Genomic DNA, 12,427 nt, shown 5'->3' on the forward strand with positions numbered 1-12,427 from the left:
TGAGCGTCTCCGGACCTCACCTGTGTGCGGGAGGTGGTGGAGGGCACCAGGCTGTCTGGGAGGCTGGTATTTATTTTGTGGGAGTGGCTCCGATATTTGATTTCATCTCCAAAAGCTTAGAGAGATTCTGGGAATGAGGTCCAGCCCTCCCAGCCACCACTGGGCTCCGGCGCCAGCTCCTTCCCAGGGTCCAGCGCTGCAGCTCGGGCACGGGCAGCCTCCCTGGCCCCTGCGGCCACCCCTGGCCAGCACCCGGCCTGTTTGCCGTGGGGAGCGCCTTGGCCGACTTGCCAAGTCCCGGAGGGCTCCGATAAGTGCGTTCCTCCCCCATGCAGACAAGTCCCCCCACGTCTCCCGTCACACCTGCCCGACGCGTGGGCCCGTCCTGCCCCCGCACCCCTGGGAGCCTGTCCTGCTGCTCAGTCCTGGGGAGCGAAGGGCACACGCCTGTGCCCCCCAAAGGCCACCCCAGTGCCACGTCCTTGTTCTCACCTGCTGGCAGTGTTCTCTGTTCTCCAGTCCCCAGGATCAGGGGCGCCGGCACCCCGAAAGAGACGCTGGCTTGTACTTCTCTGGCCCACTGGGTGGGAACCGAGACAGGAGCGCCGGCCCGGGAAGTGGGGGCCACCCTGGGGCTCGTGTGCCGGAGAGCTCGCTATCCAGGCCACAGTGGTGAAGCTGCGGGATGCGAAGGGGCCCCGGGCAGCTTGGGCACCTGACATGGGGCGTCGCCTGACAACCTTGGCCAAGCGGCTCCCCTTCACCAGGGTCAGGCTGCCCACCCGGCCGCTCTCAGGAGCCTCGTGCAGGCCTCCAGCCCCGAAGCCCCGCCCGGCCCACCCGCCCCCTCACCTCACTGTCCTGAGGATGCTCCCCTGCCTTTGCCCCAGCTCGGGGGTGACGCCGTCTTGGCCTGAGTGTGACTTATGGGCTTGGAGAGTTCTGGACCCCTCTGGCTCTGCCGATGCGCACGCGCTTGTTTTCGTCCAGGAGCTCATCTCAACTTAGCTCTCCAGTCTCCCACGTGAATATTCTGTTTCCCACGTGAGTGCAGGGAGGGAAATATGAATATTTGGTTTTTTCCATTTCCACTAAATCGTAGAGATTTTAAATTCATGATAACCTTAATCTTTCCTAGCCGTGGACGGGCTGTGCTTTCATTCCCGTCTCCGCCCAAATCCTAACCCGGTAACGCTTCGCTGTCAGCTCTGACACCAGCCACGGGTGTGGGGTGTGTGTCGGGGATGTGTGTGTGGTGTGTGTGGTGTGTGTGTGTGGGAAATGGGTGAGAGGGCTGTAGCGTGCGTCGTGGAGAAGGAGCTCCAACCTGGCCTGTGCCACCAGGTGCCTCCACCACCCAGGGTTGCCGCTCAACAGGGGCAAAGCGCCTGCCCAGGGCCGTCCCGGTGTCCTGGGGGTTGTCCGGGTGTCCCGGCCGTTGTTGGGGCTGCGGCCCTGAGTCTGACGTTCTTTTCCCTTCCTACAGGTATGGGGGCCATGAGACCGAAATCTGACAGCACCTTATGCCGCGAGAAAGGCGGCTTATGTCACTTCAGGTACTGCCCGCTTGACCTCAGGGTCAGGGGCACCTGCTACAATGGGAAGGCCAAGTGCTGCCGGCGCTGACCGGCACCTGCATGGCCCGGGCCTGGTGTGACCGGCGGCGAGCGCAGCGCGAGCGAGGCACACACTTGTCAGCCTTGTTTTAATAAAAGAACACTGGTTTGGAAGCATAGCTCCTTCAGACCAAAGTGAATTTTGGGGCATTTGTAGGGAAGCTTCCAGAGGGGGAGCTGGGGCTGTGCCCGCTGGGGCTGGGAACCCGACTTGCCGTCCACCCACGCATAAGTCTGAGTCTACCTGAGCTGCCCAGGCGCCGAGGGGGACGGGCCCTCTGAGACTCAGTCCTGGGCCCCAGAAGCGCCGGCGTCCCGTGAACAGGGCCCAGGTGGCCCGGGGGACCCAGTTTTCAAATCTCGGCAGAAGTCGTTAAAGATAGCAACACAATCCACCATTTTCTTGCCACCTCTCAGGAAGCTCCACAGCTCTGATTGGTTTCCACTCGGTGCTGTTTGCATCCCAGGTTCTGCCATAAAACGAGCAAATACACCCCGAGTTCCCTGCGCCCGAGGGCTCTGCACCCCCTGTGCTCCCCGCCACCCCCTCCCTGAGCCCAGGCGGGCTCCCCGGGACACCGCGGTCAGGCCGCCCTCATTTGCTCCTGTTCCACCCGCCTGGCTTGCCCTGGCAGGGCACCCATGCCGAAACCTCTGCCCTCCCCCCAGCACAGCGCCTTCCAGGTCGACCAGCCCATTCGGGGCCCTGTGCAGAGTGAGGCAGGGACGGGGGGCGACCAGGGGCCCCTGGGCAGGCCGCAGCGCAGTCCTGGCCTCCCACGGTCCTTCCACAATGAAGGAGGAGGGCGCTTGGGGGCTCTGGGTCAGAAAGAACCAACTGGGGGCTCCCCCTGGCCTGGTTCTTGCTCCCGTCCTCTGCTCCCCATCGCCCCTTCCCTTCCCGCGCCTCCCCTGGGGGTGCCCCTGGAACTGGGCACAGCCTCGGCACAGCGGCACCGGGCATCCGGGCACAGCGGCACCTGGGCAAAGCTGGGGAGATAGAGGGCAGTGGCCGCGGGATGTGTGTGCACGTGAGTGTGCACGTGTGCTGGCCCACGCGCGTGTTTGCACACACGTGTGCATTGTTTTACACTCACCTCTGTGTTGCCTGCACGTGTGTTATGCACATGTGTGTTCACGTGTGTGTGCGCACACCTGTGAGCTAATAATCAAGCGGGTCTCCTCAAAGCCTCCATGTTCCCTCCCTCGCTGTGCTCAGCTGCTTCTCAAATGTCCCCTCTTCAGAGACACCATCTCTGACAGCCCCTCAGCTCCTGCCTCCTCCTCCTTGTGCTGCTGAACTTTCCCACACGCTGGCCTGATGCGTCATCTCACGTGGGCTCACACACACACACTGCACACGCGTGCACACACACGCACACGCATGCACACACAGGTTACGTGCCCACAGCCCATCTCTCCCACTGGATGCTTCTCTTCTGGGAAATAAACGTCCCAGGAGGTGAGGCCCGGGCTGGCCCGGAAGCCCCTGTGCTGGATCAGAACGGCGACGGGCCCCAAGTGGGTCGGGAATTTGCTCACTTGCACAAACAGGGAGGGGGCACCCCCAGAGGTGCAGCCCGGGGTACAGACCCCCCACTGCTGCACCCTGAGGCCAGGAGGCCACGTTCTGTGCCCAGGATCACCGCCACAGCTCACAGCATCTTCCAGGCCCGACTCCACAGGGCCAACCCTGACTGGGCCACGTGACGGGGTCAGGTAGGGGCAGGGCCCAGGCAGGTTCCAGACACAAGCTCGGCCACACCTAGAAACTGGGGGTTTGACAGATGGAGGCATCCAAGAGGGACAAACTTCCCCAGGGGCGGAGACGAGAAGCCTGGTGTGGGCTGTTTGCTGCTCAACGGCTGCCGGTATCCAGAGGCGTTTTCCTGGGGCGTTTCGGCCGGGTCCGGCTTATCTGCAGGGCTGGTTGTCCTGGGCCCGAAGCAGAACTAGACGGCCCGGGTCCGAGGCTCTTATCTCCCCAAGGTGGGGCCTGTCCCCAATCCTGCACCTGTGGGCTGGCCTGGGCGGGACACTCTGTCCTGCCACCCCACCCCCACGCGGGTGTAGTCACGTCTGCCAGTGACCACAGGGAAGAGACCCGGGGTCCACCGTGACCAGCTTCTGAGATGAGACGAGAGACGGGCAGCCGAGTGTGGACGTGGATGGTGCCCAGCAGGCACTACCAGCGCCAGGCCCGGCCAGGCCAGGTGACCCCGTGGGAAACAGGTTAATAAGTGACTTATCTTCCCTCCCAGAGCTGCCTCCCTACAGGGTCCCTGGCAGCTCCTCCCCCACAGGTGCCACAGACACCTCCACACCTAGAGACTCCACACCAGCGCGTCCCCCCAACTGCCAAGTGTCCTGGGGGTGCAAAATGGACCCCCCCTGAAACCGTCTCTTCCATCCAATAAAGTTGAAGATATTGGGGAGGGGGGTGCGGGGGGGGGGCTCTGAACTCTGATTTACAAGTGCCTGTTAAGTAGGAGGTGCACGGTAGCAACCCAGGCTGCAGCCAAATTCCCTGAGAACCAGCTCACCCCAGGCGGAGTCAAAGGGCAGGGACTCCATCCACTACCCCCACAGCAGTGGGCACCTACACCTGCCCACCATGGGAAAGAGATGAGGGGCAGCTGGCCCAGGTCAGAGGCCAGACCCTGCTCTTCCCGCCCACCCCCCTCCCCCAGCCCGGGCTGTGAGCTGGCTTCCATGCAGGGCGATGTGGCCAGGCCTGACAAGGACTTCGGGTGAGGGCAGGTGCAGGCCACCCTCCCCTGCAAGCTCTGCGGGAGCCGCCCCTCCCCAAGGGCCGAGCAGAGGGGTCATGGTGCCTGTTGGTCACAACTGATAGAGCCGCTCACGTAAGCATCGACGTCAGTCTGCTCACCACCCGCCCCGGCCCCCCCGTGGCCTGAGACACCGCACGGGGCGAGACGCTGTGACCTGGACACGCTCAGGGCCACGAACCAGCACTACCTCAGCAGCATGGTGAGTGCTGGCACTTTCAAGACCAGAGTGGAAGCTGCTCCGTGTCACCAGGGCCCGACTCGACGTGGGCATCGCAGCCAGGCAGGCTGAGGGTTCAGACCATCCCCCAGAGACCCTGGGCGCCTCTCAGCCCTCCCACAGGGGTGCCTGCCCGGTGTGGCCAAGGCGGGTAGCAGAGCCAGGAGCGGACACTCACGCACCTTGCCCGGGCACATGGCGCTGAACACTCAGAAGGTGGAAGCCACCGAGCGCCTGCAAAAAGCCAGGGATGGACCAGGGAGCTGTCTCAAAGGACCGTGCAGGCCACGAAAGGACGACACCGCAGAAACCCACTGTGCGCCGTCAGGCTCGCTGGGCGGAGCGCAGAGTGGGGTCCGCAGTCTCCGGGGCCAGTTTCTAATGGGAATCTGTTTGCAAGAGCCAGAGCTTAACCTGGTTGCGACTAGTTTCCTGCGCTCGCCCCAGCGCTGAGGCGGTGCCAGGAGCTGCAGGCGGCGTCTGCAGTGGACACGCAGCCGCCCGGGCCTGTCGTGAATCCCCTCCTTCGCGGCCCGGGGGTGAGCAGACCAGTAGGAGGAGGCTCCACGCAGGGCGGCTGCTGCTCGGCCTTTCCAAGGAGGGGCTTCTGGTGCCTGGACAACATGGGTGGACTTGAGGACACGATGCCGCAGGAATAAGCCGGTCCCAAGAGCACCTGCGCCCGCGCCCCGCTGCGGGAGGAGCCGGGAGGAGCCGGGATCAGAGCCGGACACAGAGCAGAACGGTGGGCGCCGGGGCTGGGCAGGAGGAAGTGGGGCTGGTGTTGAGGGAGTCGGGGTTTCCCTTTGGGACGATGCGGAGGACCAGGAGGCGGTGGCACCCCGGCTGCCCAGCACGTGGACGAAACCGACACCCCAAACTCTGCCTCTAGGAAGAGCCAGACTGGCCGATAAAAACAGGTTAATTTCTGGGAAGCCCCCCCACAGAAGGACGCGGACACCCAGGCTGGAAGCGCACAATGGAGTCGGGGCCCCGCGGTACCAGGCGCCCAGGCAGAGCGGGTGAAAGCCAGCCCCGGGGCGGCCCCGGCGGCTTCCTCTGGAAGCAGACGCAGGGCAGAGCCAGAGCCGGCCACACTGCCTGCTCCGGAGCTGGCCCCGACGGCGGGATGCGGCGGGTCCGTGTGCTCCAGGCCGGTGAGGTTCTGGGTCCGGCATCAGGCGACGCCTGTCTGGGTGCCAGGCAGGTCAGGGGGGCAGGACTCCACCACCAACCACAGCGACGGGAGCTGTTGACACGGCCGCCGGGGCCCGCCCTTCCACTGGTCCCTTCCCAGGCTGGCGTGAGGGGCCCAGACCACCCTGGACGGAGCCCCGTCTGTGCACCTCGGGGCTGGCTCAGCTGAGGTGGGGCGGCGGGCGGGAGGCACGTGTGCCGGGACCCAGGCAGCTCTGGGGCCGGGGAGGGGCCGCCCACCGGGCCGGCTCTGCGCTCTGTGTCCTCCCGGAGCTGGGCCCGAAGTCCTCCCTCCCACAGAGGAGGAGGTGACTGCCCGAGCCCCTCCGGTCTGGTCTCCAGTGCCCTCGGGTTCCCCACTTGTGAGAATCACATGACGCAAACAGGCACCGCCCAGACGTGTCCTGGACACCAGCAGCCAGGCCGTGGCCTCGCCGGCCCCACCGCGGGCAGGGGCGGGGACGCGAGGGAAGGCCCTGCGGGTGTGCCCCCGGCCTCCTGGACGTGCGTCGCAAAACAAGACACTGATGTGCGTGAACGTGGTTCAATACTAACTGGGTAAGTTGACGGAACTTGTTCCCTCAAGCAGGATAAATGTCCAGAGCCCACAGGGTAGGAGCGGGCAGCCCTGCTCCCCCCGCCGTGCCCCTCCCCGGCCAACCCTGCTGCTGCCCGCCATGGCCCCAGGCTGCTTCCCTGCGGTTGGCGTGTGGCTATGGGGACTGGGACTCGCCCCTAAGGCGGCACAGGTCTTTCGGTGTGACGCCAGCGTCTCGCCCCTCCAGAAAGCACCGAGGAGCGCGGTGTGGGCCCCAGATGCGGCCCGAGCTGCCCAGCCGGCTGTGGTTTGGACCCAGCAGGACAGAGGAGCAGCTGCCCGCTCCAGATGGGATGTCACTGGAGTCGGGGAGCTGGCAGGGACCGAGTCGGGGTTCTGCTGGGGTGGGGCGGGTCAGCGAGGAGCAGCCAGCACCTGTGTGGGATGCTGGGGCAAGAGCACCCGGAGGACCCAAATGCCAGATCCTGAGGGTGGGGCCCTGAGCTCTGAGGAATGTTCTCGGCCATTAAAGTCCTGCCACGTGGGCCATCGGGGCTGCAGCTGGGGGGACGGCGCGGGGCAGGATGTCAGGGGGAGACACGCACCGGACGGCAGCATCGCATGAGAAACCCGGCAAAGCAGAGTCAGTCTCCACCAAACCAGCAACCCTAGATCCTGAGGGTGGAGTCAGGGCGCCGGGCTCTGCTGGGTCGGGGTGTGGGGACAACGTGGGGAGGGGCCCACGGTCTGCGTGGAAAATGGGGCTTTGGCAGAGGCATGTCCCACCAAAAAAAAAGAAAAGCAGTTCTTCGCAAGCTTCTCTCTTCCCTCTGGGAAGCTGGCTGGCAGGTCGAGGGCCGGCACATGGGGTATGTCTTGCTGACGGGCCCCGTGGCCTTGCCGCTCCTCACACTCGGCGAGGGGGCTCTGTCTGTCTGTCTCCCCGCCTGTCTGTCTGGGAGCGGTGGGGCATCGGGAGGGAGTGTGTCCAGTGCAGACGGGGTCGGCCGGCCGTGGCGGTGGCCATGCTGAAGCTGTCTTGGCCGCCATCGGTGCCTCCCTTGCTCGGCCAAACATCAGCCAGCCAGGTGGGTCCCAGTGCCCAGCGCCTGCCACGCAGACTTCACGGGACAGCCCCGGCCTGCCCTGGAAGCCGCCTCAGCGGGGTGGGCAGGCCGGGTCCGTCAGCCGCTACTACCTCACGCAACCCTCCCCCGGGAGACACTCCTGGGCAGCGCATCTCTTCTGTGGCCAAAGCCAGAGCCCTGGAGAGACGAGCGGCTGGTGGGATCACAACAGAACTGGGACGGGAAAAGATCTCATCGTCGGACCCGGGAAACCTCAGGCGGCCTGAGATTAACAGGCGTGGCCCTGTGGACCGAGGACTGGCAGGACGGGCTCCTCGGGGTCACACGTGCAGCCCCCAAGCTGTTGGTAGCGGGGGGCTGGGGACGGGGCAGGGGACCCTGTGACCCAAACTCGCCTGAAATGCACACATCTTAAAAGGCTTGAGAGACGCAGTGATCCTGAAGCACAGGCGAGAAGCCGGGAGGTGCCCCAGGGAGAAAGGCAGCCACAGAAGGACAGTGAGGAAGTGGCGGGATGACCGGACCTCCCCCCACCGGTCGGCCCCCCCGACCCCCAAGAGACAGACCTGTGGGCTCCTGGCAGGGGAGGGGCGGCCCCCGCAGGTCTGGCAGGCTCCCAGCTCACTGTCCCTCTGGGAGCACCAGAAGGGCACCCCCCAGGGTGACTTATTAGCATCTCAGTGTGATCACAGCCTCCCCTGAGATCCTCTGAGGGATTGTGCAACCTGAGCCTATAAAAGCCTCCACAGCCAGCCAGGAAGCTGCACTCAGCTGCACTTGTCCCTGGCACCCGCCAGCATGAGGGCCCTCTGCTGCCTGCTGCTGGCCTCCTGCCTGCTCCTCTGCCACCCGGGCCCAGGTGAGTGAGCGGCTGGACACGGCCCCTGCCCCAGGCCGGGCACTCGGGCCTCCGGGACTCTGAGGTCCAGCAGCAGGAAAGCACTCCCAAGGCGGCGGGGGCACAACCTCTGAGACCCGCCAGGGGGAGCCTACTGGACCCCCCGGGCCGGTCCTCGAGGGTCCACAGGGCAGCCCCGCTGCAGGAGAGGTGGGCTCTCTCGGGCCCTGTCCATCCTAGGGCCCTTGACTTCTGGGCTGGAAGAGGGTGGGGACACAGTCACAGGCGGCTGGCCAGCAGCCCCAGTCCCTTCCTTGCCTTGGGCCGAGAATTGGCTTCGTCCCTGCGTTGGGGCCGCATTAGAGAGGTCAGCTGCTGCCCAGCTGCGAGGGCGCAGCTCGGTCGAAACACTGGGCAGGGGCTGCAGGCGACAGCAGCGGCTGCCCCCTCCCCCACAGGCCGCTCAGGGCACCCTCGACTCACTGGTGTGCAGGCCCTGACGTCTTGGGGCCGCCCGTCCCTGGACACGCTCACCTCCTGCGGTGGGACGTGCATGGGGCACCCGTCGGTCCCACTAGGCTGCTTCTCTGGGTCAAAGCAGCCAAGTCCCTGGGGCCAGGCGGGCAGGACACTACAGGCGAGAGGAGCCTCCCCCGCCCCGGCAGGTCTCCCTCCCAAGCTCCTCTGCCAGCCGTGCCGGGCTCGCTTGCTCACCCGCGGGCGAGGGCTGGAGGTGACTCAGCGCCTGAGAGCCTCCAAAGGCCCAACCAAGCATCCGCACCCATGTGCTCAGGGCTGAGCCAGGAGGCCTGAGCAAGGGGCCCCTCTGGCAGCTGCCTCTGGCCGGTCAGGGCCCGCGGGGAGGGCCCCGGGGAAGGGCAGTCTGACCACGGCTCCAGCATTGGCTGAGGCTGCCCTGTGTGGGGGTGGGAGGGGGAAGGAGCGATGTCTTCAGGCGCAGGCAGTGGCCCTCCCTCTGCTGACTCAGGCACCACTGCGGCTTGTCTTCTGTCCCGTGGCCTTGGTCAGTGTGTGCTGGCTGTGCTGGCCCCGCCCCGGGGCACCCACTCCTCCCCGCAGACCCGTTGGTGGCCGTGATGCCCAGACCCTCCTCGGTGTCCAGCACAGGCGGGGGGCTGGGACGGTGTCCAGAGGGCACTGCTGGGCACAGGCACACTCGCCCCCAGCCCCTCGTGGAGTGGGGGTCTGTTCACGCCGTTCCTGGAAGAGCCCTTGAGCTGGCCCGGCCCAGCCTGAGACTTCCCAGGGGGAAACAGAGGCCCATGGCTCCAAGGGAAGGGGGTGCCATGAGTTGGGGGGCCCACCCCTTTTTATAGATGTGTCTCAGCGGTGAAGCTCGGGGAGATGGACCCCGAATGCCCAGCCAGGAACAGGACTCAATCCCAGCCCTGCCCCAGAGCCCACGTCCTCGGCACGCACTCCCCAGAGACTCGGCTCTGCTAGCAGGCACCACATTCATCTGGAGGATAATCTGACAGGAGTTGGATGAAACGTTTCATGACCTTAACAAGTGACCTTGCTGCTCCCCCCACAGCAGCCTGAGCATCTCCGGACCTCACCTGTGTCTGGGAGTGGGTGGCAGGCTAGGAGGCTGGTATTTATTTTGTGGGAGTGGCTCCGATATTCGATTTCATCTCCAAAAGCTTAGAGAGATTCTGGGAATGAGGTCCAGCCCTCCCAGCCGCCACTGGGCTCCGGCGCCAGCTCCCTCCCAGGGGACCAGCGCTGCAGCTCGGGCACGGGCAGCCTCCCGGGCCCCTGCGGCCACCCCTGGCCAGCACCCGGCCTGTTTGCCGTGGGGAGCGCCTTGGCCGACCTGCCGAGTCCCGGAGGGCTCCGATAAGCGCGTTCCTCCCCCATGCAGACAAGTCCCCCCACGTCTCCCGTGGGTGCGGAGCCCACACCTGTGTCTGTGTTGGGCCTACACACATCTCACACCTGCCTGATGCGTGGGACCCTCCTGCCCCCACACCCCTGGGAGCCTGTCCTGCTGCTCAGTCCTGGGGAGCAAGGGGCACATTCCTGTGCCCCCCAAAGGCCACCCCAGTGCCACGTCCTTGTTCTCACCTGCTGGCAGTGTTCTCTGTTCTCCAGTCCCCTCGATCAGGAGCGCCATCACCCCAAAAGAGACGCTGGCTTGTACTTCTCAGGTCCACTGGGTGGGAACTGAGACAGGTGCGCACAAGGCCCGGGAAGTGGGGGTCGCCATGGGGCTCCTGTGCCGTGGAGCTCGCAGTCCAGGCCACGATGGCGGAGTGCGGGATCGCCTGGGCCCCGGGCACTTGGTCACGTGACACGAGGGCATCACGAGACAACCTTGGCCAAGCAGCTCCCCGACACCAGGGTCAGGCTGCCCACCCGGCCGCTCTCAGGAGCCTCATGCGGGCCTCCAGCCCCGAAGCCCCGCCCGGCCCCGCCCGCACCCTCACCTCACTGTCCCGAGGACGCTGACCGCCCGCCCGGCCTCAGAGGGCGAGCGGGCCCCTCCACACGAAGGGACCGCCGGCAGCGGCAGCTCTTCTCAATCGACTAAGGAAGCTCCTTCCAGGTCCTTCTCTGCTGGGTTTGTCTCCCGAATCGCGTGATCTTTCTGATCTGCGGGCAGCGCCATGTGCCTCTCTCCCGTATTATCACCCGCGTGGCTGGCCTCAAAGGCTCCGGGAGGCCTGTGCTCCTGAGCAGGCCGGAGCTGGCCGCTCCGCCCCAGTGCATCAGGGCCCCCGCTGGGCTCGGGGCCGCCCCCTCCCCGGCACCGCTGGCCCCGGACCCTGGCTGAGGCGGCGCTGGCACCACAGCGTGACGGCGGCTGTGCCCCTCGTGCTCCGCTGAGAAGGTGGCGCTCAGACGCCGTCTCTCCCCTGCCTTTGCCCCAGCTCGGGGGTGACGCCGTCGTGGCCTGAGTGTGACTTATGGGCTCAGAGAGTTCTGGACCCCTCTGGCTCTGCCGATGCTCACGCGCTTGTTTTCGTCCAGGAGTTCATCTCCACTTAGCTCTCCAGTCTCCCACGTGAATATTCTGTTTCCCACGTGAGTGCAGGGAGGGAAATATGAATATTTGGTTTTTTCCATTTCCACTAAATCGTAGAGATTTTAAATTCATGATAACCTTAATCTTTCCTAGCCGTGGACGGGCTGTGCTTTCATTCCCGTCTCCGCCCAAATCCTAACCAGGTAAATCTTTGCTGTCAGCTCTGACACCAGCCACGGGTGTGGGGTGTGTGTCGGGGATGTGTGTGTGGTGTGTGTGTGGTGTGAGTGTGTGATGTGTGTGCTGGATGTGTGTGTGGTGTGTGTGGGGGGGAAATGGGTGAGAGGGCTGTAGCGTGCGTCGTGGAGAAGGAGCTCCAACCTGGCCTGTGCCACCAGGTGCCTCCACCACCCAGGGTTGCCGCTCAACAGGGGCAAAGCGCCTGCCCAGGGCCGTCCCGGTGTCCCGGGGTCTGTCCAGGTGTCCCGGCGTTGTTGGGGCTGCGGCCCTGAGTCTGACCTTCTCTCCCCTTCCTACAGGTATGGGGGCGATAGGCCAGGGATATCCTGACCGCACCAAATGCTTCAAGGAAGGTGGCTTCTGCCACTTCTACTACTGCCCGCTGAAAACCGACATCATAGGCACCTGCTACAATGGGACGACCAAGTGCTGCCGGCATCACCTGCACCCGCGTGACCCGCACCTGGTGTGACCGGCGGCGAGCGCAGCGCGAGCGGAGGCCACACTTGTCAGCCTTGTTTTAATAAAAAAACACTGGTTGGGAAGCATAGCTCCTTCAGACCAAAGTGAATTTTGGGGCAGCCTTTGGGAGAGGACAGCAGTGCGGGGCCGGCGAGGGAGACGGCCAGGCCGGGCCCAGGACGGCCCCGGCACGACTGCAGCCAGCAGATAAGCGCTCAGCGGCCTCCGGGCTACCCCAGCGCTGCCTCCTGAGGGACGCTCGGCCTGGCTGGCCCGTCTGAGCTGGAGCCATATTGAGGGCACCACAGCCCTGGACCCGTCAGCCACAGATGGGCCCCCAGGCCAGACAACTGCCCACCTGATAGGGGGCCACTGGAGCCGAAAGTCCTACCCCCCCAAAGCAGCCCCAACCCCACCAGGGCGGCTGCGCCGTTCAGAGGGCTGGGGTCT

The 12,427-nt window shown here is 65.3% G+C and overlaps 1 protein-coding gene across 1 annotated transcript; it reads left to right on the forward strand.

The window, feature by feature from the left end:
- Nucleotides 1-8,230: 8,230 nt before the first annotated feature.
- On the forward strand, nucleotides 8,231-12,013 carry LOC129146697 (beta-defensin 11-like). Its single transcript, XM_054700226.1, has 2 exons — nucleotides 8,231-8,307; nucleotides 11,815-12,013. Exons 1-2 carry the CDS (start codon nucleotides 8,247-8,249, stop codon nucleotides 11,985-11,987), a joined length of 234 nt encoding a protein of 77 aa, XP_054556201.1. The 5' UTR covers nucleotides 8,231-8,246; the 3' UTR covers nucleotides 11,988-12,013.
- Nucleotides 12,014-12,427: the final 414 nt, after the last annotated feature.

The sequence above is a fragment of the Talpa occidentalis genome, unplaced genomic scaffold (genome assembly GCF_014898055.3).
Source record: "Talpa occidentalis isolate TD23 unplaced genomic scaffold, MPIMG_talOcc4v2.1 talOcc4.4, whole genome shotgun sequence".
Lineage (NCBI taxonomy): Eukaryota > Metazoa > Chordata > Mammalia > Eulipotyphla > Talpidae > Talpa > Talpa occidentalis.

Coding starts and splice junctions, on each gene's coding strand:
- LOC129146697 (XM_054700226.1), top strand. CDS start 8,247: ATGAGGGCCCTCTGCTGCCTGCTGCTGGCCTCCTGCCTGCTCCTCTGC. Junction 8,308..11,814: donor CCTCTGCCACCCGGGCCCAG/GTGAGTGAGCGG, acceptor CCCTTCCTACAG/GTATGGGGGCGATAGGCCAG.